At 42.2% G+C, this 20,320-nt stretch overlaps 1 protein-coding gene across 1 annotated transcript; it reads right to left on the reverse strand.

The window, feature by feature from the left end:
* Positions 1-6,514: 6,514 nt before the first annotated feature.
* Positions 6,515-16,534, reverse strand: ripply1 (ripply transcriptional repressor 1). Its single transcript, XM_067996644.1, has 4 exons — positions 16,314-16,534; positions 14,776-14,851; positions 11,478-11,548; positions 6,515-6,870 (listed from the first exon to the last, which is right to left on the reverse strand). Exons 1-4 carry the CDS (start codon positions 16,409-16,411, stop codon positions 6,651-6,653), a joined length of 465 nt encoding a protein of 154 aa, XP_067852745.1. The 5' UTR covers positions 16,412-16,534; the 3' UTR covers positions 6,515-6,650.
* Between the last annotated feature and the right edge of the window lie 3,786 nt (positions 16,535-20,320).

Consider the following 20,320-nt stretch of genomic DNA (forward strand, 5'->3'; position numbering starts at 1 on the left):
TTGTGATGGTTGTGAGACTGAATATTATAAGGAGTCTTTGCGATGTTGTTAAAGAGAAAATTATCAAGGTGACTTTGTGAAAACTGTGAGACTGAAGAATGGAGGTGTCTTTGCAAGGTAAAAATTACTAAGTATCTTTAAGCATTGTGAGGTAGAAGTTGTATTGGAGCGTTGGTCAACTGACATTACCATGTGATTTATAAATCATATTGGTACGGCAAGCACTCCCAGTTGGTGATCAGGCTTTCCTCTATTCCATACACATTTGTTTGCTGTATTTTTCCTAAAAGTTCATGACCATCTATCTGTACAGGCCCCAAGTAAAAATACATCAAGAAAAGTCTAGAAACAATAAGTTCACTGTAATATTTTGCAGAATAGATATGGCACACAATCTGTCAAGTTTATCAGCCCTTGATATCATCTGAGTGGCACACATCAGTCAGTACACCTTTTTATACCTGAAAACATGAACTAGGACACAAATGAGTTAGAACCTAACACTCTAATGATTCAGTGATTTCGCCAATTCTCTCCTTATGTCTGATTTGGGATTCCTTTTCCTTTTAAAGGTAGGAATCTGTATTGATACAGGAGGACCACAATCCTTGCTGTTGAGGACTTTTCCAAAGCTGAATGGCTGAGGTTCCACTGCGGATAGAATATCAATGAAGTAACACTAAGGACATCATGACCACAGTAGATGTGGAAGTCACAATGTAAAGGATGTGTTACTATTTTTGGAATATTATGAATAAGAGGAATCAATTCATGTAATGACCTTTTGATTCCACATCTTTCCTTTTTAATTGTAATTATTCATACTGAACATGCATTGAATGCATTCTCATGTATACTGAAATAACCAAATTTGAAAAGTTCTGCTCACTGGATTGAAAGCAAATGATTTTGAAAAATTACAGTGAAAACAGCTAGAGAAGAATCCACTCTATGATGACTGCACAAAAAGCTTCACTAATTGATAACAAAAGCTCTTTTCTTAAAAAAAGGGAAACATTGATGTAATAAAATTAACAAGGTAGCTAATATGTTCTGTTATGGAGTTGCATAGTGAGACTGTCTTTTCACACATGGAACTTGGATTCTAATGCAGCCCAACTGATGGCATAAAAGCTGTCGGGACCCTTGGGGAAATGAATTTGGGAAAATATCATTCCAATTCCCATTGGGTGCTAGACTACATGACAAACTACCCATAATTCAACACAAAGTGGCCATAAAATACCAATCTCAAGCAGAGGAGCTCTGAAAATGGCTGGTATCAAAAATGGAATTGTCATAATGGTGTAGTAAAGAGTCACAATCTTAAGATTAAGAACATAAGAGCATAAGAAATAGGAGCAGGAGTAGGCCATAGGCTTCCCCCCCACCCCACCCCGCCCCACCCGCGCCTGCTCCGCCATTCAATAGGATCATGGCTGATCTTCAACCTCAACTCCACTTTCCCAACCGATCCCCGAAGATTAAGGTAAAACTGATTGTTGTTGCCAAGTGGACAAAGATTAACTCTGCCTCTAATTCATGCTATATCTGTCCCTACTTGATGTGGCAGTGTAGAAGGAACTTTATCTCATTTTTGTTCCAGGCAGGAAGTACTTCATTGGGCAGCAGAGAGAATTGCACACTGCATCTAATCCTTGCATTATCTGACCCAGGAGTGCTTGATAGAACCATGTAGAGGGAATTTTAATGTTCATCTAATCTGTGCTATCTATATTTGAGCTGAATTTGCTTGATACTAACTGGCTGTTAAAAGTGCAAAGGTGCTCTGCTCCCCAACATTTATTTTCCCTCACCTTAATGAAGCCAAATTACTGTGTGGTATGAATGATCATAAACATCCGTGGCAATAATTCCAACATTTCAGTCAGCCATCAACTCAAAACTCAGCCAGTTGAGGAAAAGTTGGCCTAGGTGTTTGAGACCAAGGAACTCAAATTTAGGTATTCAAGGTTTCCAAGAGAATCATGGCAGCCTTCCAGCACTGTGCGAGATATGATACGGTGCCACCCAAGAGCTAAATAAATGCCAAGAAAATTGTCATTTCAACAGCTAAACTCTTTGATGATAGTATTTTGGTTGTAATGATTAATTTATCCACAAATAGGGTGGGGGAGGTTAAACTAATTTAAAAGACTTCTCTGTGCCTCATCCATTAAGCTCAGTCCTTATTCCAGAATTGAAAAAGACGGATGCACTAAATTTTCAATAGAGCAATTAAGAAGTGGCACAAAAGCAAGATGATTTTGGACTTGAACGGTAACATTTTAATTGGCTTGAAATCATGCCAGGAGCACTCGCTTCCACTGCCTATTAATGTCTACCCTCTAAATCAGTCGAGTCCCTCATTTGTGATAACCTATTCACTAATGATTGACAACAGAAAGGTACACTTTCTGTTTGTGCACTCCCAGCTTGGAACATCACCTGCTTGTAGTGCATATTGTGAATATGGTTGCACACAACTAATGGAATAGAGAGAGAATCACAGGCTGGGCTCATGCAGCTTCCTGATCTGCCCTCACAGTGAGTGAGATTCTGCGTTGGGAGCGCAAAAGCAGAAAAAATTACCCAATAATTTTCTTCTAGAGATCTGAGATTTACAATAATGACTCTTATCCTCAAAGTAATCTATTTTTTTTCTCTGTACAAAGTAGTTGCAAAAATGAATTATATCCTTATCAGCAACATCAAGCACTCAAAAGGACTGAAAATCCATGAGGGGTGCATCTCTGAATAAGTACCAAAACGTACCCATCTGTCATCTCCAACACTGACCCTACCACAGTTCAATGGGTCAGGAGGAAGTCCCGTAATTACCATACAAACGAAGGGCACCCACGTCAATAGGGGCGCATTTAAGGTGTCTGCCTCCCCCGGGAGGCCACATACCCAAGCACATGTGGCCGGTCTGGGATGTTACTGGGTGTACTGCCCATCCCGACCCCCACTGCCACAGGAACCCCTCGATTATGCTTCCTTGGGCCCCTTCGTAATGAAGCCAAAACATCAGTGAAAGAAATCTTTGATATTCGGAGGTCTGTGACAAGTAGTGGTCCGCACATGCACCTTTTAGCGGCCTGGTGCACCTGGTCTCACCAGGCGTAGCAGCTGCTAGTGAGCTACCTGGCCTCTGGTATGATGGGACCCAGGAACTCCCAGTGGAATCGACACACCCACCTCTTGCATCAATAGCCAAGTTTGGGCTGGATGGCGGCCACCTGGGTCCTGGTCTCCACGAGACCAGGACCCAGCTTATTCGGGTCCCACCTTAATTTGCACTCCGCACTCCCAGAGTTACAGCTGGAGTGTATCGAGAGGGCTGCAGATTTTTGGTCCCAGCCATCTGAAACTTTGCATATGTTGGGCATACATTTTATTTCAACTTTGATGTAGAGGTAAAACCAACCAAATCATGAAAACCCAAGTTCAGGCCCCGGTTCCCTCTGGCAGTGAATATCACTGCATAAAATCTCCTATTTTTGTTGCAAGTGAACCAATTCCTTCCCTTTTCTCCCCAATGTTCGGTCCCTTGAGCTGAATTACATTTGGTGATAATCTGGTGCCAGAATTCAGTGATCTATTTGGGCACTATCACTGGGAATTTTCTCGGGAGGTTCTCCCGATTGGCCACCGTAAATTTGGCGGAAGGTTGGCGAAATTCCTGGCAAATGTGTTTTATTCATTTCCTGCTGGCATGGGTTTAATACTGGTACGATCAAAGGATCTTACCAACCAATGCAAGGGCTCATATCTGCAGTTATTGCTTCAGGCACAAACCAGCCATGCTGTCTATCCATTTTCGTGCTGGATTGTATTTACCTATGATTCCTTTTTGAAACTTTTTTTCTTTCTCGAGGAAACCACCTTGACAACCTTCCTCTAGGGTTAACATCCATTCAATTTTGGACCAAACAGCCTGTTTTTCCAATGGGCTGTCTGGAAATTTTCTAAAATGTAAACTGGACACCAGATCCATTTTTTAAAAAAAACAAAGTCTTTTATTTATCTTAGTTCCATGTCTTATGCCACGGGGGCATTAGTTATTAAGGTTAATAGGATGTTCAATTAATTTCCATTATCAACAAGCAACCATCAGAACTTAAGCCATGATTCGGCCCCCGACCCACCTCTGTCTGTCCCTTATCTGAAATGGGGCTTGGCAAAAATGCGATTTATCATCTGCTGGTGCTTGTGCTGGTCAAAAATTAACAATAATAAAAATGAACATGCCTTATTTGCATTTAGCCCTAATGGCCTTTGCCTGCCTCTGCGGCCATTTGGGGCCTTTGCGTGTATGTGGGAAAAATGTGGGAGAAGGCAGCTCCCTAAGTAAGGAAACTGTTTTTTTTATTATTACTTTTTAAAAAATTAATCAAATCAATGTACAGCTTTTAAAAAATAATTATATAAATAAGTCTTTTTTTCCAATGCATTATGAGCTTGAATGTTTACTTTTCAAACAGTCCTCCTCCCCCCACATGAATGAATTCTTCCTGGAGAGAAGACAACATTATTGCCATAGTTACTGTTACTATGGAAGTGTTTGCTTAGTGTAATTTATAGGCATCTGCACAACATCCAATAAGGGATTCTTACACAGTTATAGGATTGGTTGGGAATAATGGCACTAGGACAGTAAAGTTCACCCAGACACGAGACTTAACCTCTACAGTACCATGTTAACACTAAAATTTAAAATATATAGCAAAGACTACATTTTATATCTTTGTAGAATATAAAAGCTTTGTAACTTCACTAAACATCATTGAAGAGATGTTTAAGAATCAACATTCCACACATATTGGTTGCAAAATATAAAGAACTCAGAGAGTCTAACCAATTGGATATTTATTCACCTGGGTAGGGTTGTTTTAAAGTTTCTCTATTAAAAGCATAATTTAGTTCTGGGAAAGTGGGGCAAATAACTGATGTGAGAGAAACTAGGGCTATTTCCAATGGAGTGGAGAAGGGTAAGAGGAGATTTAATAAAGTTTCTTTTTAATTATGAAGCGTTTTGATGGAGTGGTTGGGGAAAGACTATTTTCTCTGGTTGAGGAGTCAGTGACAATTGGTCATCAATTTAAACTGTCACTAAGAGAAGAAATGTCTTTATGCACAGGGTTGTTGAAGTGTGGATGCTTTATCACAGGGAGTGGTTGGAGCATCTTTTTAAGGGAAAATTGGATAAATATTTGAAGCAGAGGAGGATACAGGGCTATCGGGAGAGAGCAGGATGGTGGGTTTACTTTTGGGTTGGTCTAGCAAAGAACTGGCACAGTCACAATGGCCTGAATGGTTGCCTTATGTGCTGCAAACCTATATGGTTCCATTTACAAACAAAGATTAAAACAATGCATATTTAAAATGCTAAATCAAATATCCTGAATACAGTGGTATAAAACTGCAAAACATAGGGACAAAATTTGCTGAAAATTTGCACCAGAGTAACAGTGGATCTACGGCGTACGCCATTGCTATGGCACAGATTTTCCAGGAAATTGTGGCTTGGGTGACTCATTAGATAAAAACCCAAATAATTAATTTAATACAGCATGGTATCCTACTTGTGTTCCTCTCCTAGGATTGCCACCCCCACCCCCTTTAACCTATCTGCATGTCTGGGCTCCACGTTAGAGCCACTGGATTTTCACCCTCTCCAATCAGTGTGAGGGCAAAAATCCAACTCAAAATGCACTCCCCAATGGTATGGAAATGGGTCTTAACCATTTAATCGGTTAATGAGTTCTAACCATTTAATTGGTTAGGCCTCAGACTGATTCCATCAGGCGGGTGGGGGGGGCTCGAACTGCAATTGATCAATCCCAATGACTTTACCTCTAAGCCATTAGGAGAAGTTCACATTTTTGTCTGTTTAATGTCCTTTGATCCTTACAGGATAAAAGATTGTTTTCAGAAGCACCATACCAGTTATTCAAATCAGCACGGTTTGATGACATCATAAGTTATGATGGATCTTGGGAAAATGTTTGGGGGATTCCAGCACATTTAGAGATTTGTTTTATCAATAAAACTTTTGATGAAGTGAACGGAAGGATGACCACGAGATAAGAGCTGGCATTTCTCATAACACCGCGGAATAGAAAATAGATGAGACTTTGCATCCCAGAAAAACTCTCCTATTATTCCCAAAACTGCATCACTATGCCAACAGCTTCCTGCAGCCATTTGTTACATTGAGTCTACCACATGTGCCTTCAGCACCTAAAGCTAAGAGACTGTCCATTCTGCCTATACCTGACTCTGGGTTACTTAGCTCTGTCCTTCTCTAATCTGGAATCAGTTCACTCTATTTTTTCAGGACCCTGGACCTGCCCTTCCCTGACCCTCTGCTCATCTTTAACCCAGGCTTAGTATCGCATGTTGGGATTTTTGATCATTTTTTTTCTTTTTCATCTTCAAGATGACCTATGCAGACACACAAGCAACTCTTTAATGTAAAAAAAGTACTTTTAATAATAAAAAATCTCTACTGTATGTACAGACATTGCAAAAATATCCATCTCGGCATCCTGAGATGCTTATAAATTAAAGACAAAATTGTACAATTGAACAGCTGTGTGTCATTGAGATTTAATATATGTCGATCTGTCTTAGTCCATCATCTGTTACAACTGTAGACTTTTCTGCCCTGTTTTTTTCTCTAACACACTCTCCTCTGTGGCTGAATCTTCTTCTAATTCATCTTCCTCATCGAATTCCGCATCTTCATCCTCACTGTCCGATTCGATGTAGAAGCTGATCGTGGCTTGCACAGGGAACGCTGCCAAAAGCTCCTGCCCTTCGCTGTACAGGTAGTCAAAGCATTTGCTCCTGGGCCACATCAGCCTGTAGGAAAATCAAGAAAAGCTCAAATTGATCTCCGCCCCAGAACACACCTTCTCACTGATCGATTAAATAGTTAATAATTAAGAGTCTGTGCAATCTTTAAATGGGTTAAAAGGAAAGGATTTTGCCTCCCTGTTTCGAAAAATGTAGCAAAATAACATTATTTATATTGGGGAACATTATTGAGTCTCTCACGTGAAAAAATAACAAGCAAATCCCTTGAAGTTTTTCTATCCCTAAAATAGTACAATGTCACCACGCACTGTTTTGTCAACGCTATCAATTTTGTTAACAATTTACTACTTTTCTATTATTGTTTCAATTTGCACAATTAGAAGGAAGAGAGAGAGATAATAGTTAGAACTGCTATGCCCCACAACTTTTAATCTTGTTTACCCCAATTTAAGGTTCTTATTCTTTCGCCCCTGTGTGGGCCGTGCCGATAGTCACCTGCTCCCTCTAACTATGCACTTCGCAGCAATTTTTACTTCAATTTTCCACTGTAAAAAATGCCTCGACTCTGCTGTGTTGTCATCAGTAGCAGGATCCATTCCTGCTTGTCCAGCGTATATTAACACCCCTACTGAGATCAGCACTGACCAAAGATTGAACCTGGGACCTTCCCAGCCCGTGTGGTTTAGAAACAATGGGGCTGATTTTCATCCCTGTTTATGGGCAGGAACTGGGCAGGAGCACAAGGAAAATGAGAGCACAGAACTTACCGCCCCGTTTCCACAGACATCTGGGCCACCGCCATCTTACTGGATTCTTGAAATGGGCGGAGCAGGTGCCTGCTGAAAACATGCAAATAGGGGTACTATGTCGTCCATAGACCCCGATGTAATTTTCAGGTACCAGTGGGCAGAGTGTGGGCGGCTGCTGTAAGTCGCCCACAAAAAGGTAAGTGGAATATTGCAAACCGATTTTTGTGAGGTCAGGAGGAGCATTAATGGGATTTCCACCCCCCTCCCTTATCTGCATGACTGGGCAGACTGGAGCCATTGGATTTTCACCCTCTCCAATCAGCAAATTGCTCGAAATGTGCTCGCTGATGCTATGGAAATGAGTTCTGACCATTTAATTGGTTAATGAGCTCTAACCATTTAATTTGTTAATGAGTTCTAACCATTTAATCGGTTAATGAGTTCTAACCATTTAATCGGTTAATGAGTTCTAACCATTTAATTGGTTAGGCCTCAGACTGATTCCATCAGGCGGGTGGGGAGGCTCGAACCGCAATTGATCAATCCCAATGACTTTACCACTAAGCCATTAGGAGAAGTTCACATTTTTGTCTGTTTAATGTCCTTTGATCCTTACAGGATAAAAGATTGTTTTCAGAAGCACCATACCAGTTATTCAAATCAGCACGGTTTGATGACATCATAAGTTACGATGGATCTTGGGAAAATGTTTGGGGGATTCCAGCACATTTAGAGATTTGTTTTATCAATAAAACTTCTGATGAAGTGAACGGAAGGATGACCATGAGATAAGAGTTGGCATTTCTCATAACACCGCGGAATAGAAAATAGATGAGATTTTGCATCCCAGAAAAACTCTCCTATTATTCCCAAAACTGCATCACTATGCCAACAACTTCCTGCAGCCATTTGTTACATTGAGTCTACCACATGTGCCTTCAGCACCTAAAGCTAAGAGACTGTCCATTCTGCCTATACCTGACTCTGGGTTACTTAGCTCTGTCCTTCTCTAATCTGGAATCAGTTCACTCTATTTTTTGGTGACCATGACCCTGACCCAGTTTTCTCTGCCTCTCCCTGACTCGGGCTAAGTATCACGTTTTGGGATTTTTGATCATTTTTTCTTCACAGTAAGGACTATGGGATTGAGTTATGTTAAAAGGTTGTATTTTAAAAATGAAAATTAATTTGCAGAGGTTTAAAAAGAAAGATCACAGGCTGCAGACATTGAATATGTGTACTCATTTCGGAACGACCAGTTTGTGCAATTTGCAACTGATTCAATGACAGTCCATTGTTTCAAGCCAGGCCCGTTAGCCAAGATGCATTTATCTTGCACAAAATCTCCCCTTTGAATTCAGACCCCAAGGCGGGAGGAGGGGGAGCTGATTTAATTGACAAGCTTACTGGGGAATCACTACAAGGTGTAAGTCAGCACCTCAGCCTCTCCGTGGCTGGGAACACACAAAAGGGACACATGGGCAGGCAGGTTTAGAACAGAGGACTGTGAGGCAGAACTGGGAACTAAAAATCCAGGAGGTCACTTTTTGCATTTAGAAGTCGTCTGAAAGAAAAACAAGGAAGTTACCTCAGAAAAGTCACAGGGGTGTGCGGTTTATTATTTTCTCCCACATTTTCAAGGAGAAAAATGAGGTTGAATTAATAAGTGGAATTTGCTTTGAACATTACTCTCTATGTTCATTTGTTATTTGAGAATAAAACAGCTTAATGATTTGTGTATGACCTCGATTTCAACAAGTATTTCAGGCTGCTTTCGGAAAGATTGGAGAAGCTCACATAAGGGTACACGCGAAAGACACAGTGGGTTATATTGCATAACCCCCGAAATCGGGTAACATTCGTGCTGCCTGGTGATTTACCTGATTGCTGCGTCCAACCAGCGCTACCTGCACTGTTGAGTGGCTGCTCACCAGCAGGGAGGGCCTGATATTGCGAGTGACTAGCACCACTTAAAGGCAGCCTGCACCTCTTAAAGGGGAGGTGCAGTGTGGCTGCAGGAAGTAGTGGAAGTCAATTGGGAAGTGAATCTATGCTGCAATATAGTGCAGCGTGGTGATGATGGGACAACTGGAATTTTTAATTCGGCTGCTCAGTGTTTGCGGGACTCCGATATTTGCAAAATATAAGATATGGGTCCACCCAGAGTCTGAATGGAGATCAGACCTCGCACATGTAAAACACAGATGGAGGTCCCGTCTTTACGTTTACAAACTGTTGAGTTATTTTAAAACATTGAATAAAGGTTGTGCACTACTAAATCACATATCCTCCAATCTGCACTCCAGACCCCACCAATCTGCCAATCTGAGTTTGTACCAGGCCTGCAAGACAGCGTGCACTAAGATTCTCTGATGATGTACTAGAGGCCTTAATGCAAGTGGGAGCAGCATCCTATATCCACAGGGGAGGCAAGAGGCCCCCCAGACCAATGCTTCCGAGGCAATGGGAAGCTGTAGAGGAGAAAATCAATGCCAGGTGCATAGCACCATGAACATGGATGCAGTGCAGGAAGGGGTTCAATGCTTTGACATGAGTGGTCAAGGTGAGTGAGGTCAACTGTCAAGTGGCATCTCCTACCAACTGCACCACTAGCCGCATCGACTGCTCCACACACTACACTCCCCATCACCCACCTAACAACAATCTCTTTCAATCAGTACTCAACTCTTCCAATCAGATGCTTCCTCTCACCCTCACACATTGCCACTGTTGTAAGCCGCACACCCACAACTCACACACAGGCAGCTATTCAACCATGACAGCCACATCTTGCCAAACATCTTGCAGGACACTCACCAACACACATCCTGTTATCTTGCAGGAGATGGTGGCGCATAACAGGAGGCAGCAAGTAGCAGTGGCTCCATGGAACATGAACCTGCTGTCCTCTCTCAGGATGACAGCATTCCTGTCCCACCCATGCCATTCCGCCAGTGCCCTTACTGTTGCCTGTCAGCTAGCCAGCCCACTCCCTGTAGAGTATTGAAACTTTATTATAGGAACATAGGAAGATAGGAACAGGAGTAGGCCATTTAGCCCCTCGAGCCTGTTCCGCCATTCAATGAGACCATGGTTGATCTGTGACCTAACTCCATATATCCTCCTTAGCCCCATATCCCTTAATACCTTTGGTTGACAAAAATCTATCAATCTCAGATATAAAATTAACAATTGAGCTAGCATCAACTGCCCTTTGCTTGTAGAAGCATTTCCTAATTTCACTCCTGCAAGTCCTGGCTCTAATTTTAGGCTATGTCCCCTAGTCCTAGTATTCAAGTATAGGAGACCTCCAAAAACAGGTACAAATGCATCAGCAGCCAGAAGCAATAATCCAGCAACTAACCTGTAACACCTGCATGATCCCTTTAAATAGCGCTGATGGGAGTGGGGGGGGGGTCCTCCAGGCCATTTAAGACCTGTTCAGCTGTGAGAGGGTAAGACAGGTGCGTTGGCTGAAGCGTTAAGTTCCAAAATCGTATCTGTCCCTTTAAATCAGCATTGCACACTGATCTACTGCATATTCTCCCTACTTTACATGCTGCCGGCGTTTGTTATCTGCCCGTGCGTGAACGCCTTTACCAACATGGCGTCCGGCACATGTGACACTCGAAGTGTGCCTGCGCATTCCGGACGCCGTTTTGGGTCCTTAGGAATTCACATAACGCCTACACAAAGGGCACTATGCAGCCCTATTTAGAGCTCCATACTATCCAGTTCGGATCACATGGGGTTACCATTCTTACGCCCTTGGGTTATGCTACTGTATAGTTACATATTACACCAGTTATACCACTCAATGTAAGATGTTTGGACCACTTATGGGATTGACCAGCACCACTGTATCCAAGAGAATGTCTAAGGCAACAGTCAGTTTGCCCTTACCTGACTGGGTGAGTGAATAAAGAAGGTATGGTCCATCCTGCAGTCTCATCATTGGCTCGACCCATGTGAGGCTGTTGAAAAAAGATAAATACAGAAAAATTTCAAATCAGCAGAATTGGGGTTTGGGCTTCATTTAAATGCTGTCAGCCAGCTGTGAACACCAAACGGGTGGTCTAGTGCAGCTTGCCGGTTGTGGGAAGGCAGAAAATCGGCCGGCTCCTATGATGAGTGACCGGCAGGTCAAGTCTGGGGGGTTGAGGTGATCTGTGGAGGAGGGGGCTTCAAACAGGCTGGCAACGCGACAGAGTTTTTTTGTCGGCCCTTGAGAAGCACTCCTGCCCACAAAAATAAAAACTCTAAATTTCCTGGACTGTGTTTTGAATGGCCTCTAGTGGGTCCCTTTAAGGTGCACAGTGCAAGCTCTGCCCGTTTGTACCTGAATTTTGCAATCAGGTTCCTAGTATTTAGATACCATATGCCTGTTTCAGGCAGGCAAGCTGCTGGCGCATTTACAGACCCGCCTGAATATTGCATCAGGCGGGTTTTGGGCCTCAAAGAGACGACCAAGGTGAAGGCCCCTTTCCCCCCATTTTCAAATGCTGGCTGCCCGCTTTTCGGACGAGAGTTGAATTTCTCCTCCGGTGAACCTACAAACCTTGACGTACTTCTCAGTCAATACTAAATCTTTGTCATAAACAATTCCGTTGCCATCTGAGCAAAGCCTCATTGGTGCTTAATACATATACAGACATTGGACAATAAGCAACCAGGCAATATTATAATGTGATACAAATTAAAGGTGAATTATCACTCACTTTAGGTTTTGTGAAATGTATTATCCCACTCCAGAGACAAGCACATAATCTAGGCTGATACTCCAGTGTGGTACTGAGGGAGTGCTACACTATCCGGGGTGCCATCTTTCAGATGAGATGTTAAACCGAGGCCCCGTCTGCCCTCTCAGGTAGATGTAAAAAATCTCATGGCACTACGTCAAAGAAGAGCAGGGAGTTCTCCCTGGTGACCTGGCCAATATTTATCCCTCAATCAACACCACTAAAACAGCTTATCTCATCATTATTTCATTGCTGTTTGTAGGACCTTGCTGTGCACAAATTGGCTGCCGCGTCTCCTACATTACACCAGTGACTACCCTTCAAAGGTACTTCATTGACTGTAAAGCTTTGGAACGTCCTGATGTCGTGAAAGCCGCTATATAAATGCAGGCCTTTCTTTTCTTTCTATTAATGATGTAAGTTACATCAATAAATTGCATCTTGATAAACAGCAGTTAAGTCCTTTTCTAACTTCACAGGGAGGAGGGGAGAGGGCACTTTAAAACTTTCAAAAAACATTTATTAAAACAAAAGGAAAGAACAGAATCATGTTCCCAGGACTGAGGATATTTAAAAACAATCCTTTCTCTGAGCCAGGTCTATAACTACATTTAGACTGATCTAATGCCATTGGGTCCTGACTGCAGCATGCCTTCAGTGTTCCAGTAAAAGCATTGAACCTGCCTCATCCATTTTATATTCCAGAGTGTTGTGACACAGTGGCTGAAGAAAGAATCCCTCGACGTTTTGGGCATCACAATGTCATTTGTTGCTGAAATCATGACACCAATGCGCACTGGACAAATAGCCATAGCCTGTCTGCGCACATGTAAACTGCCAGGATTTAGTTGGCAGTGTGTCCACGTGGAGACCTGCTGTACACTTTAGGTGTAAATACAGGAGAACGGCACAATTATGTCATCCTCCCGCAACCCATCTTCCTGGATTATGAAAGGTAAAAGCAGCTGTAGTGTTGGACACAACTGAAGAGATTCCTCAGCCTCAGATATCACAAACCTGGCTGTAGTTTGGGGTGTGAATTCCACACCATTCCCTGGCTCTGGCATTGTGCCTCTTTAGCCATCTGTTTCCCAGTGTTAATCCCAGCACTTCATGGTCTCCATTGGGTACAGTTTGAAACACTTCAACAAAGATCAGGACTGGAATATTGCAGAAATAACTGTAGCCACTTTAAAAAAATAATTTTTGATACGATTCACATTTTACCTAATAAACATTGGCAACACAAAGGACCAGAATCAATACTCTAAAGGATCGCTGCTTTGTTGGTTTGCACTGTCAGTATAGCAGTCCATATGATCCAAAGATATATTAGGTGGAACAGTGGATAACCAGGGGTAGATTATTAATTTATTGCCCGAGCGTAAAAACCGGCGTTACAGATCAGCCATGTTATAGAAACCATCTAATTTTCATTTCCATTGAGTTCAATGGGTGGTCGAGCTGTAACACCAGTTTAACACCAATCCCCTCACTCCAATCACTACACACATATCAACTCCTAACAACTGTCTATCTCAGATATATCAGAGTATGAGGAATGCTTTATTTACTATAAATGAAATATTTCCCCATACCCCTTTCCTGCTTTTCCAAAGGCAAATTTAAACATGTACAATAATGCACAAGCTGGTATTATACACACTATATTGTACTGCCTAGACTGTGTTTTGCACAGGATAATGGAAAGACTGCAGTGAGTTTATATAGGATAATTACGGGCTTAAGTGCACAGGATAATGGAAAGACTGAAGTGTGGTCCATTCAGTTTTATTCCTTTATCCAGTTACATATGTCAAAATCTTAGTGACCGTCCATCTTTACTGGAAATGGGATTTTGATTGGCCGCAGTAATAAAATTCTGTTGAATGCAAAGTCCTGCTGGACTCAGGTGATGCTATGGCTAAGCACACTGGCACTTGAATATGTTGCTTTAGAGTGACAAGTTACAATCTGCATCCATTGTACCATACGTGGGAGGGACAGCTAGCCACTCGCCCACAGAGTGGGGAAATCTACTGGGGGAGGGTATCTGATGACTTCTTACATGTACACACTCGAAACTGTTACAATATTAAATCTTTGTCACGGATGTTTCAGTTCTTAAATGCTAATGACCCTTGCTGCATGCTATATGTACATACAAGGAACAGAAGGTAGTAAATTGGCAGTAAACATTCTGCACAAGAGGGAAAAGGGATATGGAGAGTTCAAGAACTAGATTTAGACATTTTACAATGGGTGCATTATTGAAAAACACAGTTATTAAAGCTACCACACTTGCCAGGACCTGGTCTGTAGAACTACATTTACCATTCCTGCCAGGACCTGACATGTAGCTATTACAGCTGTTAAGGTGTAACGCACTTACTATCATCTGTTTTCTTGTTAGAAATCAAAATAAATACTTATTTCTACCAGAGGGCTAAATAATCACTTACTGAGTTTTGCCATCTCCACCTCTGCCTCTCTATGTCTCTGGCTGTCATTACCCATGGTCTCCAGAGAGATGAAGAACTGTAAAAAAGGATAGAGAAAGGACTGGTGTAAAAAACAAATGCAAGAGCAGAAACAGATGGTTCAGCTCTCTGTCTCCAGTATCGCAGGATCAAAGCAGCAGAGTGAGGAAATCTCGCCTTCACAGCACAGAGATGTTGTTTATGTTGTAAGTGGCATTTCCCAAGGAAAAACACAGTGACACAGTAAGGGAAGAGCTGCATTCTTGTGAGCATAAAATTTAAGAAATATTTGAATTAAGAATGTAGTTTTACTGAAAAAAACCTCCCCCCCCTACCCTCTTGCCTTGCCCTTTCCCAGGTCACTGTTACCATATCACACACTCCATGGATCACTGGAAAATAGTAGCCTGGGCTTAGTAATGGTAGCCTTAGCTTCAGATTCACATTTAAATTCAATGGGGTAGATCTTGACTTTGTGCTATAGTGTAAGATGGGTGATAGCGAGTCGGCAGCACGTTTTACATTTCTCCCGATTTTTATTTCCAGTGAAGTAATTGAAGTTAATGGAAATAAGAATTGGTAGAGATGTGAAACGTGCTGCCAACTCGCTATCACCCGTTTTACACGATCGCACAAAGTTAAAATCTGCTCCCAATATATTTTAATTCTATCATTTTGTTCATGGTGAATTCACAGCATTCATGATACTGCAATCGAATTAAATCGTACACATACTTGGAACAAAGTTTCAAATCCATGTTAAATAGACTTAATCAAAAAGCTGCATAGAATTCCCCTGATGATTCATTTGGTAAATACATCTCCTGATCTGGTACTGATTCTAAAGACCAGGAAGGTCCCAGATTCAATCTCTGGTTTGATATTGAGCAATACAATTCAGGAAGGTCCCACATTCACAAGCACTCATCAGCAAGGTCATTGGTTTGGCCATTACGATTTTCCCTGCGGAAAGAATCAGCCAGGGTTTGTGCTCTTGATCACTATCCAGTGACCCCTGCTGGATGTCGAGTGAGGGCCGAATCAGGCACAGCTGTGATTCCCACCATGGTCAAATAGTCTGCTGCCAATCACTGTTTAGGCTCACATATTAATTGGGTTGGAACTAGATATCAGAGTGCTACCAGCACTCATGAACCATACCCCATCAAGGAATCATTGACTTCAAGACAGGAGGGGAGATAATTGGACAAAAAACATCAATAGCCTTTCAATAATAGAATTTGCACAGAAAGCATGGGTTAAAGAACATTGTTAGAGTTAAAAGGAACAAAAAATTAAAAATAGACTGTCCACTGCTGAATAATCAAATCAAAAAGTAAAATACTTACTCAAATACAATGACATTTACAAATTTTACTTTTCATTGCAATCTGCTTTACTACCGAGTTTCATTCTTTGCTAGTATTTAACTGAAAACAATTTTAGTGTATGAAAATAAAAAGTAACTCTAAAACTTTCCCCAAAGGCCTTCCTTTCCAGAGAGTAAAAGTGCGTCTTACCTGGCTGGGTTTTCACAAATCTGTTGGGTTTGTGTGAGTCTGATGTTCTGTAGCAGATTGTAGTGGTGACTCTGAACTGACAACACAGCCACTTCCATAACTGGCAGCAGATCTTGACTAAAAACTCAACCACCAATTTTTCAACAACAGAAAAAAAAAGTTTATTGCAAACCTTTCTGAGCCCTTTCTCTCTGCAGGCTGATCTTTGGCTAGCTCGGAGCTCTGTGAGTTACAGAACTGGAATTTTATAACTTCTTTGAGAAAGGAGTTCATGAATAATTCCTGCTGCCTTTCTGCATCCCTGGGGTTCAGTGTGAAATTTAGCACAGTTGAATAAACAGGAGCCCAGTGGGAAGAGAGAGACTTTTAGAAGAGAAGGTGATAAAGAAAACGTGAAGAGGAAAGTTTAGGCACCATCTGTGACAAAACCCCAGGCCTTAGGGCAGAGCTGTTAAATACAATTAATGAGGGCATTAGGGGCCTATTTGCTGTTTAAAGGGAGGGGTGAGGGGGAGGTGGGAGTTCAAATAATCTCTTGTTACTGCAAGCATTTCTAGGACTGATGTGCAGTGAGGCACATGCAGGCCTCTCTTGTTTAGGGCCCATATATTGTTCCCCAAACATCACCATTACACAATACAGATGTTGGGATACATTTTCCCTCCTTTTAAAAGCATTTATCGTGATCTGTATTGCAAAAACATCATGTACGTCACTATTTGTGTTGCACTGAGATTGACAATGATGCTGAGGCCCACTGGGATTTTTCCCTCCTTCGAACTGCAATGAATGATCTTGAGATGTATTGTCAGTCCACTGTTTTACCATAGTTGCATTAAGGACTGGTTTCACCACAATATCAATTTGGCACATACCGGTAAAACCCGGTGACAAACTCTAGGTCAGAGTAGTGCTGTCATCTTTTGCTGATTCATGGAGCGAAACTGGGGGTGGAATCATGATTTCTGTTCTAATTGTTGTTTTACTAATAACTAATGCAGCACGTTATACGATGCAGAAGTAAGTAGGAAAACAGCCTAAAAATTTAGAGGGCAGATTTTAGTTCTGCCCTGAGCTCCCAAATCCAATATTACTGTGGCAAGGGACACTAACTTATCAGATGCCACAGTTCTGACAAGTACATTTAAACTGTAATGTGATACAAGTGGTACTTAATCCACACTGCACCCACAGATAAAAATAAACGAGAACCTGCATCCCAGCAACAGGTAGATACTTTGCTCAACCCCATCATATACTTTGAATTACAAAATAATTGTAATTACAAGGTAATTGCCAAATTATGCTTTGGACCTGTAACTGTTAATTGTATGATTTATATCAATTGGGGTTAATAGTATTCAGGTGATGGGTATCGATTGGGGACTCGCAGATCTTTTTTATAGGACAGCTTAGCTGGGGTGGGGGGTGCAAGAGGAAACTGTGAATAAAGACTTGGAAGCAACTAAAGACCAGGTTCCTGTATTCTTTCCTTCACCACATGGCTATCCAGTTTTAACAGTAACTACAAAGAATTATGTCCAGACTGTCCGAACTTATTTCACTTTGTACTTTATAAAGCTAGCAGATAGAGAATATTTACACACCATGAATCTGGGTGAGTTTCAAACGAAGGCCCCAAAGCGAAAAGAAATGTATGCTAATCTATTTAGACGTCTAGTCCACCTGAACCCCCTAATGAGTTTATACATAACACATTCACAGAGATCCATTATCTTATATACAAACCATTCAAGCCCCTTGTTTAGATTCCAGTCTGTATATATCCAATCTCTGTGCCTACCTCTACATGATTTGCTTACAATTAATTACTAGTCAATTTTTAACGTTTCTGATACAAGGAGAAACAGAACAGAGAAATGAATTTATGGTACATTATATTAATACACTGACCGCAGGTGGCAGCCCTGACTTTGGTATAAATGGTGTTTCTGGTGATGTACCACCAGCATCAAACATAAATGGCATGTCTGGCTAAGGGCCAGCATCAGGGATGATTCACGGCCAGATAATTAAAATTGTAAATCATTCTTTTGAAAACTATAAACAGTGCATTGCCGAAAACGTTCTAGGGTCTTTTACACCCCACCCCCCGCTTAGAAAGAAAGCATGATAAATGTCAAAGCAGTAAGAGCCCCTGCACATTGTACAATGTAAAGTGAAAGAACTTGCATTTATATAGCAACTTTCATGACTTCAGAATGTCCTAAAGCACTTCATAACCAATTAAATTCTTTTAATGGGTAGTTGCTGTTGTAATGTAGGGAAACATAGCAGTCAATTTGTACACAGCAAGGTCCCACAAACACCACTGCTCTTCTTCAAATAGTGCCATGAGCTATTTTACATCTACCTGAAAAGGCACACAGCACCTCCAATAGTGTAACACTGTCTCAGCCTAGATTATATGCTCAAGTGTCTGGAGTGGGGCTTGAACCCAGAACCTTCTGCCTCAGAGGCAAAAGTGCTACCACTGAGCCAAGACTGATACACGAATACCAAAATGACCATTGATTCCATTCCTCCTTCCTTCTCCATGTAAGAACATAAGAAATAGGAGCAGGAGTAGGCCATACTGCCCCTCAACCCCGTTCCGCCATTCTATAAGATCGTGGCTGAACTTCGACCTCAACTCCACTTTCCCGCCTGATCTCCGTATCCCTTGATTCCCTTAGAGTCCAAAAATCTATCAATCTCATTCTTGAATACACTCAACGACTGAGCGTTCACAGCCCTTTGGGACAGAGAATTCCAAATATGCATGACCCTTTGAGTTAAGAAATTCCTCCTCATCTCACTCCTAAATGTCTGACCCCTTATCCTGAGACAATGCCCCCTAGTTCAAGACTCTCCAGTCAGGGGAAACAGCCTCCCAGCATCTACCCTGTCAAGCCCTCTCAGAATCTTATATGTTTCAATGAGATCACCTCTCATTCTTCTAAACTCCAGAGAGTATAGGCCCATTCTACTCAATCTTTCATCATAGGACAACATTCTCATCCCAGGAATTAATCTAGTGAACCTTTGTTGCACCGCCTCTAAGGCAAGTATATCCTTCCTTAGGTAAGGAGACCAAAACTGTACACAGTACTCCAGATGTGGTCTCACCAGAGCCCTGTATAATTGCAGCAAGACTTCCTTACTCTTGTACTCCAACCCCCTTGCAATAAAGGCCACATACCATTTGCCTTCCTAATTGCTTGCTGTACCTGCATGTTAACTTTCTGTGTTTCGTATACAAGTACACCCAAATCCCTCTGAACACCAAAATTTAATAGTTTCTCACCATTTAAAAAATATTCAGTTTTTCTATTCTTCCTACCAAAGTGAATAAATTCACATTTCCCCACATTATACCCCATCTGCCACTTTCTTGCCCACTCACTTAACCTGTCTATATCCCTTTGCAGACTCTTTGGGCCCGATATTAGGAGGGAGGCGGGTTGCCAGCGGGGGTCGACTGGGCGCGTGGGTGACCCGCCCAGTAAAATCGGTGGGTTCCCCAAGCGATCGCAAGTAAATTGAAGCCCCTTACCTTGGCTTCCGGGTTTCGCGCTGGAAAGCTGCGCAGCGGGCGGACTGCGCACCTGCATCATTGGCTGTCAGCTGGAGGAGTCCTATTTACAGGAGCAGTCCTCCACTGACTGATGCTGCAGAAAGGAGCCAAAATTACAGCATGGAGCAGCCCGGGGGAAGGCTGCTCCCAGGTTTAATGATGCCTCACTCCAGGTCCTACTGGATGGGGTGGGGAGGAGGGGGAGGACAGACATCTTCTCCCCAGTGGACGGGAGGAAGTGGCCTGCCTCTGACACCACAAAGGCCTGGCTCGAGGTGGCAGAGGAGGTCACCGGCACCACCAACATATCACGCACCTGCATACAGTGCAGGAGGCGCTGCAATGACCTCAGTAGGTCAGCCGAAGAGAGTACAATTACTCATTCCCCTACACTCCATCTGCCACATCACTGCCCCCACCCCACATCTCC

Source organism: Heptranchias perlo, chromosome 15 (genome assembly GCF_035084215.1).
Source record: "Heptranchias perlo isolate sHepPer1 chromosome 15, sHepPer1.hap1, whole genome shotgun sequence".
NCBI classification, from domain to species: domain Eukaryota; kingdom Metazoa; phylum Chordata; class Chondrichthyes; order Hexanchiformes; family Hexanchidae; genus Heptranchias; species Heptranchias perlo.